At 40.6% G+C, this 19,396-nt stretch overlaps 1 protein-coding gene across 7 annotated transcripts; it reads left to right on the forward strand.

Moving 5' to 3' along the window:
* The first annotated feature begins 92 nt into the window (after nucleotides 1–92).
* On the forward strand, nucleotides 93–19,187 carry Cep57 (centrosomal protein 57). 7 transcript variants are annotated; one of them, XM_052189123.1, is made up of 11 exons: nucleotides 93–179; nucleotides 4,214–4,370; nucleotides 7,309–7,488; nucleotides 7,896–8,017; nucleotides 9,420–9,536; nucleotides 10,102–10,179; nucleotides 12,677–12,787; nucleotides 13,465–13,542; nucleotides 16,068–16,303; nucleotides 16,945–17,089; nucleotides 18,111–19,187. In XM_052189123.1, the coding sequence occupies exons 2-11, from the start codon at nucleotides 4,250–4,252 to the stop codon at nucleotides 18,342–18,344; spliced, it is 1,422 nt and encodes a 473-aa protein (XP_052045083.1). In that variant the 5' UTR covers nucleotides 93–179; nucleotides 4,214–4,249; the 3' UTR covers nucleotides 18,345–19,187. The 7 variants fall into 7 exon arrangements, with proteins under 7 accessions (XP_052045083.1, XP_052045081.1, XP_052045082.1 ...); XM_052189121.1 differs by having other exon boundaries at nucleotides 108–179; nucleotides 4,214–4,272; XM_052189122.1 differs by lacking the exons at nucleotides 93–179; nucleotides 18,111–19,187 and adding exons at nucleotides 186–680; nucleotides 16,741–16,781 and having other exon boundaries at nucleotides 16,945–17,079.
* Nucleotides 19,188–19,396: the final 209 nt, after the last annotated feature.

Raw genomic sequence — 19,396 nt, forward strand, 5'->3', positions numbered from 1 at the left:
GGTTGGTGCGCTTGAGCCCATTGGGCAAAGCTCCACAAACGCCGCTTTTTTTCAGTCCTTGGCTTCCATTGGACCATGTCTTTAAGCCCCTCCTACTTCTGTTTGTCATTGGCCGAAAAGTCAGTACTTCACCTGGAGAAGCAACACTCTCCGGAGTTCATTCCTGGGATTCTGATGGGGTATGTTAGCTTTCCATTCGCCTTTATTCAGCTTCCGTCATCCACCCCAGCAGGCGCTGAAGGCTCCAGAAGCCCTAGCCTTTGCTTCCTCCTCCAGAACATCCATCCCTTTCCAGACGCTCCCAGAGCCGTCTGTCAACCCCACGACGTTGCGATTCCCGCAGGCTCCGCGGTGCGCTACCTTGTGACGTCACCGAGAGAAGAGGCGGGCTCTCCCCTGCCACCAGAAGTCCTCTTTTCTGATTGGTCACTGGAAGGCGTCTGTCAAAACGCGTTGCCTTTACTGTGCGCGTTGAGTGTGGCGTCCTTGTGGTTTGCGAGACCGAGGCTCCTATAGGGTTCGCAGCTCGCCCGCCCCTTCCATCGGGGACTTGGATTCGGCTTGCCCCAGGCGGGCGGCTGTCGAATCCCGAGGAGGAGCTCCAGGACGGCGGCCCGCGTTGCGCAGGTGGGAAGATGGCGGCAGCCTCGGTCTCGGCGGCTTCTGATTCTCAGTTTTCGGTAAGGGGCGGCCTTCGCGTGGGTTCCAGGTGGGCCCGTGCGGCTCTCCGGGTTGCCTCACTTCTCAGGCGGCCCTAGATCTGGCGGCAGCCCTGGTCCCGCAGGATGGCGGGTTGCCCGAGACCGCGTGCCGCTCCCGGAGGCTGCCAGCAGCTCTTTTCTGAAGCGGCAGCCCACCTCCTTTTCCACCCTGAGTTCCCTCGTCCTCAGCCGGTGCTGTGGAGCGGGGTCCCGAGCCGGGCTGGTGCACTCCCGTCGGTCACGCGAGCGTAACGGCCCCGCTCGGAAACCCGCTATCCCAGGTAGGTGGCAGGCACACGCAGGTGCATAGCGTGCCAGCCGCCGAGGCGTCCGTGGTCCCCGCAGCGTACTCTCGCCCTGGCTCCGGGGCCTCTCGGTCTGTTGCAGCCGAGCCGAGGCATTCCCACTTCCTACGGCATTAAGGACTCTGGGAAAGTTGCTGTGGAGAAGCGATCGGGGAAATTAAGCCGGCGGGCTTAGTCACTGGTGTTTGAAGCGTGGATCGTGGAGCTCAGTCTTTTGGAAAACGCCCCAGTAAGAGATAAGAATAAAATGTGAGGAAGCTGGAGTTCTGTTTAGAAGTGCTCCTGTGCCTAGCCGACCGTTGGTCCTAGAGTTACAGAGAGGAATTGAATAGAAACCCCACTCTGAAGAAGGAGCAAAGCACAGCACTAATTAGATAATTACTGCGCTGCAGGTTCTGATACCAGAGGAGTCTGGGAGAGATTGATTAGCGGTATTAGGGAAGATAGGATCTTGAAGAGAAGATGAGCTAGCTAGCTGCCCATTGAAGGAGCTTTAAGAGAAGAAAGCACTACAAGTTTTTTAAGGTATGTGATAAGATAATCCTGGTGTCCCGGTACTTTGGGACACCAGAGGGTAATTTTGAATATGCAGGTATAATATAGAGGCAGAGTAGATAGAAGAACTAGAAAAAGAGGTGAAAATTGAAGAAATTGAATACTGAGGGATGTCAGGAAATTCTCTGAGTAATTTTAACAGCAGATGAAGAAGAGGACATAGAGACACAGAAAGTGTCACTTAGGAATCTCGGTTTCAACTTTCTATGACTACTAGAATTTGTGATAAGGTCAGAATATTTCAAGTTTTTAGAGCAGTACGGTGTACCTTTGCCAAAGAGCTAGAGGAGATTAAGGAGAAGAGTTAAAGCAAGCAATTGGGAGTTAATTCCTTGCTAGATCAATGAAAGGTAAAGGAAAATCTATCAGAACTAAGTGTCAGTGAACACATGAATTATATAAGAGATACAACTGATTGAACCTGAGAAAGGAGAGCTCTTTGCTCTCAAAGCTTAGAAATTGGAAACTCAGGAAACTTAGATTGAACTTCACTCTGGGCCATCTAGGCAGTGCCACCAGGATACAGTTAATCCCTGGTCCGTATGGTAGACCAACAGAAATCTAAAACCTGTTTAATGGAAAAATGGATCTTGTGACTCTGTCTGGAATTGGAAACAGAAGAGAAACTTCTTTACTCCACCACAGTACATGTGTATAATAGTAGTGTTTCAAATAAAAGGTTTGGAGATACATTGATAGAAAGGTGCTGTTTTTAGTATGGTGTCCAGAGAGAGTGCCTTAGTGTTAGGCGTGTGAGCAGGCAGCTGAAGGGAGGAAGGGAGCTTTGCAGGCAGAATAATTGTAGCAAATGAAAATGAGAGTGTATTGTGGGTGTTTGAAATCTAAAAAGGACATACTGCTGAAAAACTAAGATTAAGGTACCAGACAATTCATAATAACATTGACCATATTTTAATATTTTAAGAAGTGAAAACTTAACTGTTTTTCAGGTTACCTTCAAAACAAATTTTTATTCTCATACAGGTATTTGGGTAGTTCTGCATATTCCAGGACATAGTTTATTGTTGTGAATACCCTTCATTCTTTTGTACCTATACAGACTACACTAATACAAGATTGAAAATCCTAATTTGTTATGATATTCTAAAAAGAGCAAATGAATATGTGAGAGTTCTGAACAGTTAGCAGTCATCCTGTCCTCTACCTTGGCACCTAGAAACTCCATTACTAGTGTAATCCTCTTTAAAGTGTCCAATACTATAAACTCACCTACTACTAAAATTCTGGTTAACATTCAGAGGTACACTATGGTAAATTTATATCATGTAGAACATAGTGTCAAATTTGACAGATTGATGACAGATGGCTTATGTGGAGAAATACTTTTGTTTGAGCACATCTGATGAGCCTGAATGTTTTATAGTTGTTTCCCCTTTGGGGAACTAAATATGAATTAAGAAAAGAACATGTTGGTGTCTGTGGGCTTAGCTGCCCAAGAGGACCTTGCCTGGGTCCACGGTCCTCCAGCAGCTGTGGCCTTGAACCTAACGTCATGCAGATGTTACAGTTGAGGGCCATTTAGATATCAGTGTCCTGTACTGCTGCCCAAAGCCCATACTGCCAGCAGGAGCCATCTCGATGTGAGTGTCCTGTGAAGCCACCAGAGGCCATGTCTAGGACAGTAGTTCCACTGAAACTGGGGGCATTTGTTGATGTCCGTGGACGTTGCTACCACCACCACTGAGGGCTGTACAGATGTCTGCTCTGCTGCTGTCTAAAGCCATGTTGATGATGTGTCTGGGCTGGGCCAGGGACTGTATGGGCCTCTGTGGCCCGAGCTGACCCAGAGGTCATGTGTTGTCCTTGGCCTGTGCTGCAGCTGAGGGTTATGTTGGTGTCTATAGCCTGTGCTTTGACAGGTGGCCATGTCTTTGTACTGTCACTGGAAACTGTGCTAAGGTTCTTGGCATGTGCAGATGCTGGACTCCTTGATGACATTCATGGTTCATGCTCTTGCCAGAAGCCACATGAAAGACCATGATCTGTGCTCATGCTGACACTACAGGGAAGGGAAGTTCCTTTTGTAGTGGTATTGATGACTACAGAGGCACAGTTGAGAAAGGGGGGCATAGAAGGCTTCCAGAACAACCCCTCATTCTTTCCCCTCCCCAAAGTAACAGCCTAAACAGGAAGTAATCAAAGAGAACTCTTAAATTTGATAAAGACTCTGAAGTGTAGCTCTCCACAGTTGATAGCTTCTGGCAGGGGTGCAGGTAGAGAAAGACTCAGTTTTCTTTAAGGGTCTGGCCACTTGGACTTTGACCATACCCCAGTGAATAAATATATGGACAAGAGTTTTTTGGGGGGGGGGGGTAGTTCACATGGGTGGGGGGTTGGCATAAGAAGACTGGGAAGAGAGAGTGATGGGAGTGCATGCTATGAAATTCCCAAATAATAGATAAAAACATTCTGTTCTTTATCGAGGCTAGAATAATTCAGCAATTTGTATCTGTTTGTGATCTGAAGATTTAACTTCCTAAATATTTGTATGTGGGTTGTATGGTCATGTATATGTAGGTAAGCCTTTAATCCTAAAAATTGTATTTCTTGACAATAAATAGTGGTTGGGTTCTCAGTCATGAGTATTTAGTTTAAATGTTTGAAAGATAATTACATTATTTTATTTTTCAGAGCGTCCTAGCTGAACCATCAAGGTCTAATGGAAATATGGTTCAACATTCTTCATCTCCGTATGTATTATATCCACCTGATAAGCCTTTCCTTAACAGTGATCTGAGACGCTCCCCAAATAAGCCCACATTTGCCTATCCGGAAAGCAACAGCAGAGGTAATCAACTGTAGCAAAGTAAATGCTATTTGTTCACTCATTGAAACTTAAATATGACATCTGTTGTTTTTATATTAGAACAGTATAGGTTTTCCCCTGTTGTGAATTTTTTGTGCTTTTCATCTAGACTGCTGAACATTATTCACCAAATCATGGAACCTAAAATACTTCAGACACTTATCACTAGTCATCTTCAGAATCAGTCAGGAACCAAAGTTTCAGGTAGGGGTGAGAGAGATGGTTCAGTAGTTAAGAGCATTAGCTGCTCTTCAAGAGGACCTGAGTTCAGTTCCCAGCCCTCACATGGCAATTTACAACTCTAGTCCCAAGGAATCTAACACTAGTTTGATGAACAGGATACACACACACACACAACATCCATACCCATTAAATAAATACTTTTGTAAAAAGTAAGGGTCATCTTGTAGGTAGCATTATTTGGACTCTGAATTATATTTTTCTAAAGAAGGCAGGCACTAGGAGGCTGTGTGTGTTGGTGGGGCTCAGGTCCTGGGAGAGCGTGATAAGAAGTGGTAAATATGATCTAAAAAGGTGTCAAAGAATAAACAAAACCAAGACTTTATTTTTTAAGCCAGGAACTTTGGCATGTTTCTGTTCTCAGTGCTGTGTGGCAGAGGCAAACAGCTAGATCTCTGGAGCTTACTGTCCACCCAACATAGCTTTAATCAGTGAGCCTCAGTTGTGAAAGACGCTGACTAAACAAACGGTGTTACCTGAGGATGGTAACCAAGTGCGTAGTATTTTACCTCCACGTGCATATTTATATACTTGTATGTTCTTAGAGTAAAAAGACTGAGACATTCATTGTGTCCTTGTTGCTGGGGATACATGAACAAATAACTGTCTGCTTGCCTTAGAGAGGTGTCAACAACAGACCGAAGAGAGAGGTCTTAGTCAGGGTTTCCATTGCTGTAAAGAGACACCAGAGCAACTTTTGTCCAAAGGACAACATTTAATTGGGGCTAGCTTTCTGTTCTGAGATTCAATCCATTATTATGTCAGGAAGCATGGCAGTGAGGAGCTGTTTATATGCTTGGCCCAAGGAATGGCACTATTAGGAGGTGTGGCTTTGTTGGAGTAGGTGTGTCATTGTGGGTGTGGGCTTTAAGGCCTCATGGTGGCTACCTAGAAGCCAGTATTCTGCCTTCAGATGAAGATGTAGAACTCTCAGCTTCTCCTGCATCATACCTGCCTGGATGCTGCCATGTTTCTGCCTTGATGATAATGGACTGAACCTCTGAACCTGTCAGCTAGCCCCAGTTAAATATTGTCTTTTATAAGACTTATGTCAGCCATGATGTTTGTTCACAGCAGTAAAACCATAACTAAGAAAAGCTGAGAGTTCCACATCTTGTTCCAAAGGTAAACAGGAGAAGACTGACTTCCAGGTGAAGACTTGCTTCCAGGTAGCTAGGAGGAGTGTCTCAAAGCCTACCCCCAAAGTATCACACTTCCTTCAATAAGGCCACACCTGCTCCAGCAAGACCACAGCTCTAATAGTGCCACTCCCTAGGCCAAGCATATTCAAATCACCAAAAGGTGATTCTATTAAAGATGAGTTTGATGAAGTAAAAGTTTATTGAGCTTCCTTACATGAACATTACAGGTGACTAATGAAGAGTCTTCCCTGAAGTGACAGTAATAACAACCTCTGAGGAATCTCTAGGAAGAGGGCCTTGTATATTGCTTCCTGAGCTGTTTGGTAAGCTCTGTGAGCATCACCTGCCAAGAGGCAATGTTAGGACACTTTTTTTTTAGGGTTGTATGTGGATAGCCATAGCTGCTCTGATTCAGTGCACCATCTAGATAGAGGCCAAGAGGTTAACAACAGTGATGTCCTTTTGCACTGTCTTAATGTTCTGTTGCTGTGAAGAGACCATGCTTATGGCAACTCTGCAGAGACATTTCCTTGGGTCTTTTTCACAGTTTCAGAGGCTTAGACCATTGCTGCCTGGCTGAAAACATGGCAGCATGCATGCAGACATGGTACTGGAGAGGTATTGTGATGGTTTGTATATGCTCAGCTCAGGGAGTGGCAAGATTAGGTGTGGCCTTGCTGGAGTAGGTGTGTCACTGGATGTGGCTATAAGACCCTCATCCTAGCTGCCTAAAAGTCAGTCTTCTACTAGTAGCCTTCAGATGAAGATGTAGAACTCTCAGCTCCTCCTGCTCCATGCCTGCCTGGATGCTGCCATGCTCCCACCTTGATGATAATGGACTGAGCCTCTGAACCTGTAAGACAGCCCCAATTAAATGTCCTTATAAGAGTTGCCTTGGTCATGGTGTCTGCTCATAGCAGTAAAACCCTAAGACAGAATCTTTGAGTTCTACACTAGATCCGAAAGTAGCAGGGAGAGAGGGACACTGGGCCTAGTTTAGGCTTCTGAAACCTAAAAGCCCACCCCTAGTGACATTTCCTACAACAAGGCTGTATCTATCCCAACAAGTAGTACTATTCCCTGTTGACCAAATACAAGCGTATGGGGTCTTTGCTCACTCAAAACACCTTAAGATAGTTGTGAATTTATGTGTAATTAGCCAAAGTTTTTGGTTTTCTTTTTAAGAGTTAAAACTCTGATGTGTTTTAACACAGTGATAGTTCTTGTTTAATTTTTACTTGAGTAACTAGTAGAACCTTTAAAGAATTCAAAAGATGCTTTGAAATGCCTTTAATAGGAAATGCTTTGTGAATGCAGAATGATCTGCTGCTTGACTTGCATCAGTCTTGGGAAAGTTTCTTTTCCAAGCTGGGCTCTCTGGCACACACCTCTGACCCAATGTTTGGAAGGGTCAGGCAGGATTACTATGATTTTTGAGGTCATTCTGGGGTACAGAATCAGTCAAAACAAAATTTCCCTTTTTGGTTAACTGTGTGCATAGCTAACTTAAGGTGTGGTGTGCTTTTTATATTTGTCAGCCATATTTTCTGCTCTTAAGAATCTTCAAGATAAGATTCGACGCTTGGAACTGGAAAGGATTCAGGCAGAAGAAAGTGTGAAAACCTTGTCTAGGGAAACAATTGAGTATAAGAAAGTATTGGATGAACAGATACAAGAGAGAGAGAATTCAAAGAATGAAGAATCAAAGCACAACCAAGGTGTGTTTAATTATAAAGGAAACTAAAATCTATCCAAATATTGTAAAGATATTTCAAAATTCCACATTGGTATTTTGTAGTGGTCACTGTCTTCAGCCATTAAAGAATTACATCATAATCAGGTGTATTGTGAAGAGCAAGTGACATCATGCATAGTGTTTATTGGCAGTGTGTGGCATATGTGACTCAAGGAAGAACCTAAGTCGTCCAGAAAGGTTTCTAGGAGTACTGAAAGAGAAGAGACTGGAGGCTTGGGGGGCAGGGGGTGCGGTTTTGTTTTGAGCAAGCACTCTACCATGAACCTTACCTATACCCCATGAATTTACTGCAAGTCCAGTTCCTGCTTACAAGCTTTGGGACAAGTCTGTGTGTTAGCTAATTAAAACTTTTGTATGTATTCATTTTAGAACTGGCATCCCAGTTGGTAGCTGCAGAAAATAAATGTAATCTTTTAGAAAAACAATTGGAATACATGCGAAATATGATAAAGCATGCAGAAATGGAGAGAACATCTGTCTTAGAAAAGCAGGTATGGCACCTCTCAGATGAAATCAAGAATGGTAACAGATGATCAGCAGACCTGGAGCCCGGATGGCACTGTTGTTATACTGGAAGTTCTTGGACTCTGGAATAGATTGTGGCTTGATTAGATCTATTCATTATGATTCTTGTACTTGGTAGACTTGTGCTTACATTTGAAAGATAATCATATTAATGTCTTTGAGTCTGCATTATTGAATAAGCAAATAACCATATGTACCACTGAAATCCATTGTTCTTTATAAAATTCTTTGCAATTAAAAAAAATACTTTGTAAGTAATTTGGTTATTGAAACAGGATCTCATATAGCCTAGGCTGGCTCATTTATGTTGTCCAGGGATAACCTGGCCCTTCTGATCTTCCTGACTCCATCTCCAAAGTACCGAGATTATAGGCACTCACCACATTATACATGGTATATGTAGTGTTATGGATGACACCTAAGGCTTCTCTGGTGCTAGGTAAGCACTCTACCAAAGAGCTATGTGCCCAGTTACTACACATGTTACATTTTAGCAAAGTATTTTTCTTCTGTTACATCAGAGTCTTTGTCTTTAAGTAACTTGCTACATTTGTAGAGGACAATTAGAACATCAGTGTCCATTATATTTTTTAAGCATCCTTTTTATATGGACAGTTTAACTTTAGTATGCAAAGTTTGATTAGAAATTTTTCTTGTATAAGTCCCCATTATCATGGACATGTGGAGAACTAGCAGACTCAGGTTCTTAGTGCCGGGCTTTCACACATGTATCCTCTTAGTGTATTTGCCCACTTATTTTGACTTGTTTTTTTCTGAGACTGCCATTCCTTAAGTATATGGGCAGTCTGCCCAAATCAGACCCTAGGTTTGGAGGAAAAAAGATATTTTTGCATTCAAAGTAAATAAATGCATACAAGTTCTCATATCTTTTAAGGGGTTACTTAATAGGCCCCAACTGACTAGAAGTATTTGCAGTCTATGTGTCTAATAAATTCTCCTAATTCTAGGGTTTAAGGATATTTTCCTTATATAAAACCACATACTAGGTAAAATACTGTATGTTGAGAATATTCCAAGGCTGATGAGATAGCTTAGTGGATAAAGATATTTGCAGTGAGGCTTGCAAAACAAATTTGATCCCTCTGACCAATGTAGCAAAAAGAGGGACCCAGCTTGTATATGATGCCCTTTGACCTTCAAAGGCATGCTGTGGCACACAGACCAAATGAGACATGAGATCATTGACCCTTGAAGTTTTAGTGTGCTATTCCTAGAACTTGTTTCCATACCAGCAAGTCTGTGAAAGGACAGGCCGACAACTGTGATTATCATATTGTGTTTTGATGTATGCAAAGCCTGCAGCTTTGCAATTATCATATTACATTGTACCTTGATGCTGTTTCTCAGGTTTCCCTAGAAAGAGAACGGCAGCATGATCAAACCCATGTTCAGAGCCAGCTGGAAAAACTGGATCTTCTTGAACAGGAATACAACAAACTCACCGCAATGCAGGCTCTTGCAGAAGTCAGTGACCATGACTTTTACCTACTGATGTAAAATGCTGTGGTTGTCACTTTTTTCATAAACATGGGTATTTATAATGTAAAGGTCTTTCTTACACATAGTCTTTAAAAAGAAAAAAATAATTTGAAAAGGAATATTCAGATTCCACAATCTTGGTGGCTGAGTATAAGTAGTTCTTTTTTTTCTTTTTAAACTGAAAAGTGAAGTGTTTTTGATATTTAAGTCTAGCATCATGTAATTTTTTTCTGAACTAATTTTATGTGTTTTACCCTGGAGATATTTAATACTACTGAGTGAAGATCTAGATTTGTCTTTATGTAGCCTTTACTTTTGTACAACCTATGTTCTTCAGTCATAGATTTTCTTTCATAATTTGGCCACTTAACTCACAGCTGCTTCACTAATTACTATTAGTTGATCTATTAGACACTATTAAGAGAGAATCATGGATATTATCAAGGCCTGGACCACTAGCGGCATGAATTAACATGCTTATTTTAACTATCCTTAAAATTCTACAAAAAGATACTTTTAACCATTAGTGTTTTGATATTGTTATTGCTAGAAAAAAATGCAGGAGTTGGAGTCCAAACTCCGAGAAGAAGAGCAGGAAAGGAAGCGGATGCAGGCCCGGGCTGCAGAGGTGAGTGGAGGGAAAGCAGGTGTTTGTAATGGTGAACAGTTAGAGGCGAGCACAGCAGAGCTTGTGGAGGCCTCAGATGCTTTAGTAATGGAAATTAGGAATATAATTTAAAAAATAAAATTTGAGCAGTTCTTTTGATGTTTCAAATTACAGTCTGAATTAGTATTTCACAGACCTTCGAGGTTGGAGCTGGAGGGATTGCAGAGGATTAGGATATTTTGTTGTCTTCACAATGGACCTGATTTCAATCCTGTGCAGCCCACGTATGGCTCACAATCATCTTCAGCTCCCGTTCCATAGGGGCTGACACTGTTCTAACCCCTGGCCACCAGGCACATGTACATACCATAAATGTAGGCAAAACATCCATACATGTAAATACTTGTGAGATAAAAACAGATCAGACGCAGTAGTATTCATGTAAAGCTAAGGTCTGATGAGCTACTACCAGATCATTCAGTATCCAGTGTAAAAGTATGTCTTGGCTTGGAGGTAAAGGTGAATGGTACAACAGTTGCCTGGCATTCATTCATAAGACACTTGGTCCAGTCCTCAGTACTGCAGCAACAAAACTGCCACTTCCCTTGACACTGTTAACATACCAGGTCAGACAGTAGAAGAACGGACTCTCCTAGTTTTGAATTCTGTGGTCAGCCAGTGGAGGTAAATTGAAAACATCAGTTTATGTATTTCAAGCAGAACTGCATTATCAAGTTCTGCAAGAATAATAAAGCACTGCTTAGACTCTGTAAGATAAAGTTGTTTTATGATTTAGCTAGAGACTTTTCTCTGATTATTTGCTCACATATCTTCCAGATAGTCTCTCTTTTCCAGCCTCTTTAAGATTATTACAGTGTATGTAACTTTTATAGTAACCCAAGAAGCAGGTTCTGATCTCAGAAGTTCCTGGTGAAGCCTTTATGGCTGAGTTTGTGGCGCTGTCTAGTGTCCTGCATTCTCATAGATGAAATAGAAATACTGCAGTCTTTTTCTTCTGACGGTTCTTTGAGTCATTGCTTCTTTTTTTATTAAAACTGGTATGATTAGTAGATTTACTGTCTGTATACTTGTTGAGTTAATGGCCATTTAACCAGTTTTGATTTTTAGAGAATTTTTCCAACTTTAGAGAAAACTATTTTACTGTGTCTCTCTGTTCCTTACATGTAACCGTGCATATGTATGGATAATTCTTTATTAAATTGTAGTCTATAGCCCTTGTATGCCAAATAGAAATTTTCACAGATTCATTGATTGATGAATTGTTAACAGTGTATCTTGTAACAGTGTATTTCTGTATCTTGTTGGTTCTGATTTGTATAATCCAAAACAGATTATTTAGCCATCTAGAGCCTGGATTTTATAATGCTAGGGAACTCAAACAAGAAATGATAATAAAAGCACTTTAAAATTCAGGCATACCTACAAGAAATCAGCTAGGAAAACTAGATGTATAAGCTAGAATCAAAAAGTGGTTCTTAAGTGAATTCTGTTGCTGCTGACACTGGCTGACATTGTAAGGATGATTTCCTGTGGAGTTATATGTAATATAAACTACTACTGAAGTGTGTCCAAGGGCGCCATGCTCCTGCCTGCAGGTAGAGAGCTGCCATTGCAGTGACCCTAAGAGTGCATAGGATGGGAAGGAATGTTCAGTGTTGTGTTTCATTCATTACTTCTGTTGTTTCGTAAAGTTCAGTTACAACTTCTAGGGAACTTTTCCTCACATGGAAAGTGTAAACTCTTTAGAGGAAAGATCTGCTGATTGGAATTTTTACCAAACTCCAGGCTTTTGGTTATATAGAGAGACAAAATAGCCATTTTTATGGATTTTTGGAGAGCGGGGCTATTGAAAGAGAAAGTTGTGGCTCCCCCTCCACGCTCCTAAGATTTTAAGTATACAGGAGTTTTGCCTTGGTGTTCTGTGTATACGCCACATGTGTTCAGTGCTTGTAGAGGCCAGAATAGGGTGCTGGGTCCTCTTGAACTTGGGATTAAATGGTTAAAAGCGCTGAGAACATTTTCTCTCGTGGGAACAGCCAGAAAGTGCTCTCCAGCCCAGAAAAGTGCAAGTTAGGGGGAAAAAAGTGTAGAATTTTTACTAAAAAGATAGCAATTGCTGAAATAATTATTGCTACTTTTGAGCTTCAAACAGGAAGGTGTCAGTATGTCTCTTGAGTTGCTTTGGGTCTCCTTTTACTGTAATCATGTGTTTTTAAAAAGAACATACATAGCATGGTGTCAGTTTGGCGCTGCATACATTCTGTTTAATTTCTGAACAAGAATTTGTAGACTACCGACCAGTAGTGAAACAATGCTTCCAGGCAGTGCACAGCCACTGTGGCTCAGCAGTTCACACAAATGAGAGACTGGAGACAGTGCAGCCATGCTGTCTCTTTCATTGAGACGATTACTACTGTATTGTACAGACTTAAATGGCATCTCAAATGTGAATTGTAGCTTTTATTTTACATCATTAGCTCTATGCTATTTTTTCTAGTTACAGAGTGGTCTGGAAGCAAATAGACTTATTTTTGAAGATAAGACTACTTCAAGTGCTCCAACCAGCACTAGAAAAATTAAAAAAAAGAAGTCGAAACCACCAGAAAAGGTATGAAAACTGAACCAGTCAAAGTACCAATTCTGTGTAAAAAAAAATACTCAAAGCTCTGTGGTATTAGAACCTTGGAAGGTAACTCTCATTCTTAGTTTCTATGTTCAAAGTAAGATTTATTCATGAATTCTTACCTTGGTTGTGAGGACCTATATGAAAATAGGGAACTAAAGAAGATCATAAAAATACTAGAAATATTTAGCCTGTTCATTACTTTCATTATCTTTTTTGTTCTTCTACTTAAATCTGTTTCGTTAGTACTCTTCCCCAACCTCCTTACCCTTCAAGTCATACTAGGTTGTTCAACACTATATGATCCCAGTATAAACAAATGTGGTTTGAATATGAAATGTCCCCCATTAAATCACTGGAAAGTAGGCTTTGAGGTTCTCAGGCTGACCCATTTCCTGCCCTGTCTTTGCTTCCTGACTGTTGGTACAGTGTGAATGCACACCCATCCCCAGGCCCACAGTTCTCATGCTTTTCCATCATGAGGTATATCTTAGTACACTACAGGCCAAGTAAGCCCCTCCTTAAGTAGCTTTGTGAAGCCTGGTTTCTGCAGGAAAAAAAAGAGTGGTACAACAAGGTACCCAGCAGTTCCACAGTGAGCTGGAGTCTTGAATTAGTTCACCAACATAAAATAAAATGATTTTCTTTTTTTCTCCATCCAGAAAGGTTCTAGGAACTATTTTGGTGCACAGCCACATTACAGATTGTGCTTAGGTGATATGCCTTTTGTTGCTGGAACGGTGAGTTGTAACTATTGATTTTTATGTTTATTTTCAATATCTTTTGCTTTTTTTATTTCCTGTTATGTTTATGTATATGGGTGTTTTGCCTGTCTGTGTGTGTGTGTGTGTGTGTGTGTGTGTGTACACCATCTGTGTTTTAGTGCTCACAGGGGCCAGAAGAGGATGTTGGGTTCCTGTGACTAGAGTTACAGCTTAGAGTAACCTGCCATGTGGGTGCTGGGAATTGAACATGGGATTCCATTGAAAGAGCATCCAATGTTCTTAACTGTTGAGCCATCTCTTCAGACCTTATTTCAGTCTTCAGAAAACACATTGTAGGGGACATTAACTAAAAGAAAAACCCTGCATCCATGAAAGTGCTGGAATTATAGATATGAGCTACCACATGTAGTTCTTGTAAAACCTGAGTCTTTGTATAAGTCTCTCTAAATATAGTTGTAAAGTTATATTTTACACAAACTTTCTTTTTAATTTGTGTGCTTATTTCAAACTTTGTTTTCAATGTGAAGAAATGGGGAGTTGGGCGCTTTGACCCCGGACATGTAAAGGTCAGGGCACAACCTGAAGGGATTTCTCTTCAACATGGGTCCTGTAGACAGAACTCAAATCATGCTTGTACAGCAATCATCATGGTATTCCAATACTGTATGTTTAAATCAGTAATAATACATTTACCTATTCTACTTGACAATTTTTGTATTTGTCCATACAGTCCTGGCTAGAGTCCTTCCACCCATTTTGTTATCTTGGCTAATTGTCACTGAAGCCTTTAATCACAAAGGGCAAGACAAGGCTCTGTAATGTGAACTCCTTTTAAAGTTGTTTTATATATTCTTTAGAAGTGTTATTCCAAAAGTTTAAGAAAGCAATTGCTTAGTTGAGCTTCTAACAGTAGTAAAACTTTTACACTGGCCATTAGAAAGAGGGGGGAGGGAAGAGATATGTGTGTTTGTGTATATTACTAGCAAGTAGTGAGTATTCTGATTGTCATGAGCTACCATTTCATTCCTAGGATCACCTCATTTGAGTTTGGCATGTTTGATTCTTTCCCCACAGCAACTAGTCAAGACAAATTAACAAACTAAACATAGAAACATTTTTAAGCAACAAGCACATTAAGTTTTAAGTTATTCCCCCAAGTCTGCATTTTACACAAGTTGTCTGCTGGTGACTTATGTAGCTAAACCTGGCCAGCCAACTATTGAAATTGTTCCTATTGGAAGCAAGTTTAAGAAAGCTATCAGGTTTTATTCTATTTTTATGTTGTGACAGATAAACTTTAGTGCTTACTAGTCCAAGGGTAGCTGAGGCAGGGGCATGGTTAAAGCCAGGTGAGAGAGAGGACAGAGTGGAGACTACAGTATGGAGACTACATGCCAGGCAGTGGTCGTGCACAACAGAAGCCTAGCAATTAGGAGGCAGAGGCAGGCAGATCTCCGGGTTTGAGGTTAACCTGGTCTACATAGTGAGTTCCAGGATAGCCATGGCTACACACACACAGAAAATGTCTAGAAAACAACAAAAACCCTAAAAATCCATTAAGAGCCTAGGATAAGGCTCTCAACCCTTTGGGAGTCAAATGACCCTTTCACAGGGGTCACCTAATACCATCAGAAAACAGATAATTACATTATGATCATAGCTGTCACAAAATTGTTGCTATAAAGTAGCAATGAAAATAAATTTATAGGTGGGGTCACCACAACATGAACTATATTAAAGGGTCACAGCACTAGGAAGGTTGAAAACCACTGCTCGAGGACCTGGACAAACAGTTGAGTAGGTAGAATAGACAAGCAGACAGGTAAAGTATATTGTGATAAACACAATGATAGATATAGAAGTTGTCCGTGGACTGAGAAATGGAACATTTAGCCAGGCAGGCCTTTAGAAATGGTATATCTGAACTAGGCTTTAAGGCAGGTTTTAAAAGTTGCTTCATCAAAGAAATGCCATCTGCAAATATAATTTACTCATAGAATAAGAGACTTTGCAGAAGGTAAAGCAGAAAATATATCTGTACTCTACAGTTATAGAGCCATTTTCTCCATTCTACTGTTTGGCTGATTAGGAGTACCTCATAGCATTCGGGGTAGAATGATAGGAGTGAAGCCAGGAACAGGTAGATGAGGCAAGGCCAGTTGGTTTTTTTGTTTGACTTTAGATGTGGTCTTGAACCCCACTTTAGCACAGGATGAATAATTTCTGGTGGTCCTGCCTTCTCAAGTGTTAGAATTACAGGTGCATAACACCACAACCAATTTACATGATGCTAGGGACCAAAGAAGAGCCTCTTACATGCTGCTTGTACCTGCCAGCCAAGTTTCATCCCCAACAGGATGTCCTTTACTGCAGACATTAGTACATCAACTTAAGGACTGATCCAGGTGGCTGGCTGGTTGCTGATTTACCACAGTATAGTACATTTATGCCTTAGGATTTAGAGATGTACTCTTATTCAAGTTACAAACTAGAACATGGGAATCGAGGACATTATTTGCTTGATTTACTTTTCTCTTTAGTCCACCAGTCCCAGCCATGCCGTGGTAGCCAATGTTCAGCACGTCTTGCATCTGATGAAACACCACAGTAAAGCCCTGTGCAATGATCGAGTTGTTAACAGTGTTCCTTTGACAAAGCAAGCGTGTTCACGAAGTCGTACGTGTAAGAAGTCAGTGACACCGCCTTCCAGCAGTGTTGACGAGGAACTTTCAGAAGTCTTACAGACTTTACAGGACGAATTTGGGCAAATGAGCTTGTGAGTTTTGACTTTTTGAATTTAAAATTACATTTAATTCTAAAATCTCATTTTTTAGCTGCTTGGATTTATGAATCCTAATTTTATTCACTGATGTTGAGCATAATCAGTACAGTAGTCCACTGGCTGGGAGTTAAACAAACCTTCCTTTCTAATTTTGTTAGATGTCAAATACCAAGGCTTAGGTAAAAGCTTAATAGTATTGAGGGTCATCCAAATATAACTAATGATTTAGGACAGTGTTTGAAAACCAATGTCCAATGTCCCAGAGGATTTGCTTTATAAGTAATGCTGATGGGAGAAGCAGAAAAGCAGATAAAAGTTTATATTAGCCTGCAACCCTGGATGGATCCAAATGTGTCTGGAATTAAGAATACTTACATGTATCTTCATGGTGTAAACATTTGTTTTTATTTATCTGTATATCACATGTGTAGGTGCACAAGGAGGCCAGAAGCCCCAGGAGCTGGAGTCACAGGTGGTTATGAGCCCCCTTTGTATGAAGTCCTTGCTGGGAACTGAACTCAGTTCCCTTGAGGAGCAGCAGTTTGTGTAAAGGGCGAATCCCACAGTGGGATATAAAGGACATAACTGTTAAAAATGAGGAACTTACGGTAGTCTCCTTTGTGCTTTGTATGCAGTGATCATCAGCAGCTCACTAAACTCATACAGGAATCACCAACTGTGGAGCTAAAAGACAACCTGGAGTGTGAGCTGGAGGCATTAGTGGGACGAATGGAAGCAAAGGCCAACCAGATAACCAAAGTCCGAAAATACCAAGCCCAGGTGATTGCTGCCCTTCTTCTTTTTTCCCCTTTCATATGATGATGCTAAGCTGTTTCTGAGGATTTTTTTAACAGTCTGTGTTAATTGGTTTAGTAAAGAAGTGTTCTTAGATTTCATATGAGATGTGTCTTTACTGACTATATTTAATATTCTTAGCTCTATGAACAAATCTAAGTGGTTTAGTTTGACTAATCAGCTAGAATTTTTAGCTTTCAAAGTCAGATTATATATGTAAAAAAGGTAGTATGTTTGCTCATACTAAAGAATGACTAAAAGTAAAAGGCTTTCTCACATGTAATAAGCCTACTTGGGGTTCTCACCTAGAGAAACAGACCACACATTTGAGATTACTGTGACACAGAGGTAGGATGGGTAGAGTCTAGCTCCTGAGCCGACAGTAACTGGAGTGTGGGAGAAGTGGACAAATTGAAGTAGGTTTTAGAAGTAAAAATACCTCTCAAGCTTCCAAAATCTGTATGATGTGGAAGAACTGTTTCAGTGGCACAAAATCAAGTATATTGAGAATGCCATCTCACTTAATTTCCTTAAAACCCATTTTATAGATGAAGTAACTGGGGCCATACTTCTGGGAGATATGGCTGTATCTTAGTGAATAAAATAACCTGCCCAAGAAAATCCTTATTGTGTGGTTAATATTGGTGCTGGACTGCCAACTAACTAGCAGATCAGAGTTTATAGTCTGGTCAAGCAGGGACCAACCTAAGTATTAGAAGCCTGCCCCTCTCTCCTTTAGGAGAATATTACAGTATTTATATAACACTTACCTGGTTGTATATTTTACATAAATGCTTTATAATTTATGTGCTTTAAAAAAAAAACCCACCTAGAATCTATCACTTGAGCATTAGAGGAAGATTATTTAAGTTAATACTTAAGAAGTTGAAGCAGGAGAATCAAGAGTTTTAAGACTGAACATAATAAGACCCTGTATCAAAAACAAAGCTGAAAGAAAATTTTTTTATTGAATTCATTTTTTTCCCTGCTTTGATTATTTGGTCAGCTGGAGAAACAAAGCATAGATAAGCAGAAGAAGGAATTAAAAGTTAACAAAAAGACTCTTGATGAAGAAGGAAACAGCAGCAGTCGCTCATCTGGAGTCACAAGGACCTCGAGTAAGAAGGATCTGACCAAACAGAGACCTGGAGAAAAAAGCAGGAAAAATCTTCAGTTACTGAAGGATATGCAAATCATACAGAATTCACTGCAGAGCAGTAATCTGTGTTGGGGTTACTGACAGCAGGTCATAAATGATGTACCTTACTGGTCATAAATGATGTACTTACTGGACAATGAGCAGACTTTCCAGGTCTCATGCTTGCTAAGCTGCCATTACTGGCAGGTGTTAAGGCCAAGCTTCATTACAGTCTTGTGCTGTGCGGCACAACTGAATGGAGATGGAGTTCTACAGCAGAGAAGCCGCACTGTGGCTTGACTATGCTGTACTCATACACTGCACTTTGTAAACAAATGACCAGTTTTGTACTTGTGGGTGTGTTTTTTAAGTAGGTATATATGTAAATTGGGTTTGAAAATTCAGAATGTGACTGTCCCCATAGTCAGTACTCGAAAGTCTTGTTTTTAAATCTTCCCACAGCATGAAGTGCACACTACTTTACCTTCTCCAGATGACCATTAAATGTACTGTTTTCAAGAGGACTTTGTTTTGCTTTGGTATTTCAGACATTGGTCAATAGTAAATTCACTCTTAAAAACCCAAACATTAAGTCAGATACCCAAGAAATGTCTTCAATAAAACTCTAAACAGTTGTTAATGAAATAAATGAAATATTGGAATAAAGAATGAGAAGGGAGGATTGTAAAACGTACATGTTTGTAACATGTACATAAATGTACATGTTGACAGTACCTATTTGTAATCATGTCATAATAAGCACTGTTTAATCTTGACTTAAGAGAATCTCATGCTCTTAGCATACAGTATGAAGGTGATATGTGAACTGAATACACGTCTATCATGTCAATGTAAATTATTAACTTTTAGTAGCTCAACATGTTAATCTTTAAATTTGGTACTTCAAATCAATAAAAGCAATTTTTAAACTTTGTTTAACAGTCAGCTAACAAAGGCTTTATTTTTTTATACAATTTCAAAAAGTGCATATTAGTATCCTGATTGAGAAACAAGAATATTTGATGCATGCTTGTCATTCTTGTGCTTACAGAGACCTAAGGCCAGTGGTACTGAATGGTTTAGACAGGCTGGTAAACATACTAGCCATGTACTAATGTTGAAGAGCATGAATTGTTTGGCTGCTTGTGCACCGG

The sequence above is a fragment of the Apodemus sylvaticus genome, chromosome 7, assembly GCF_947179515.1.
Source record: "Apodemus sylvaticus chromosome 7, mApoSyl1.1, whole genome shotgun sequence".
Classification (NCBI taxonomy): domain Eukaryota; kingdom Metazoa; phylum Chordata; class Mammalia; order Rodentia; family Muridae; genus Apodemus; species Apodemus sylvaticus.

Bases quoted from the DNA above. Each gene is read 5' to 3' on its own strand.
- Cep57 (XM_052189117.1), top strand. From the start codon at position 636: ATGGCGGCAGCCTCGGTCTCGGCGGCTTCTGATTCTCAGTTTTCG. The intron at 8,018-9,419 runs GTATGGCACCTC...GCTGTTTCTCAG, and splicing joins CATCTGTCTTAGAAAAGCAG to GTTTCCCTAGAAAGAGAACG. The intron at 17,090-18,110 runs GTGATTGCTGCC...TTATTTGGTCAG, and splicing joins TCCGAAAATACCAAGCCCAG to CTGGAGAAACAAAGCATAGA.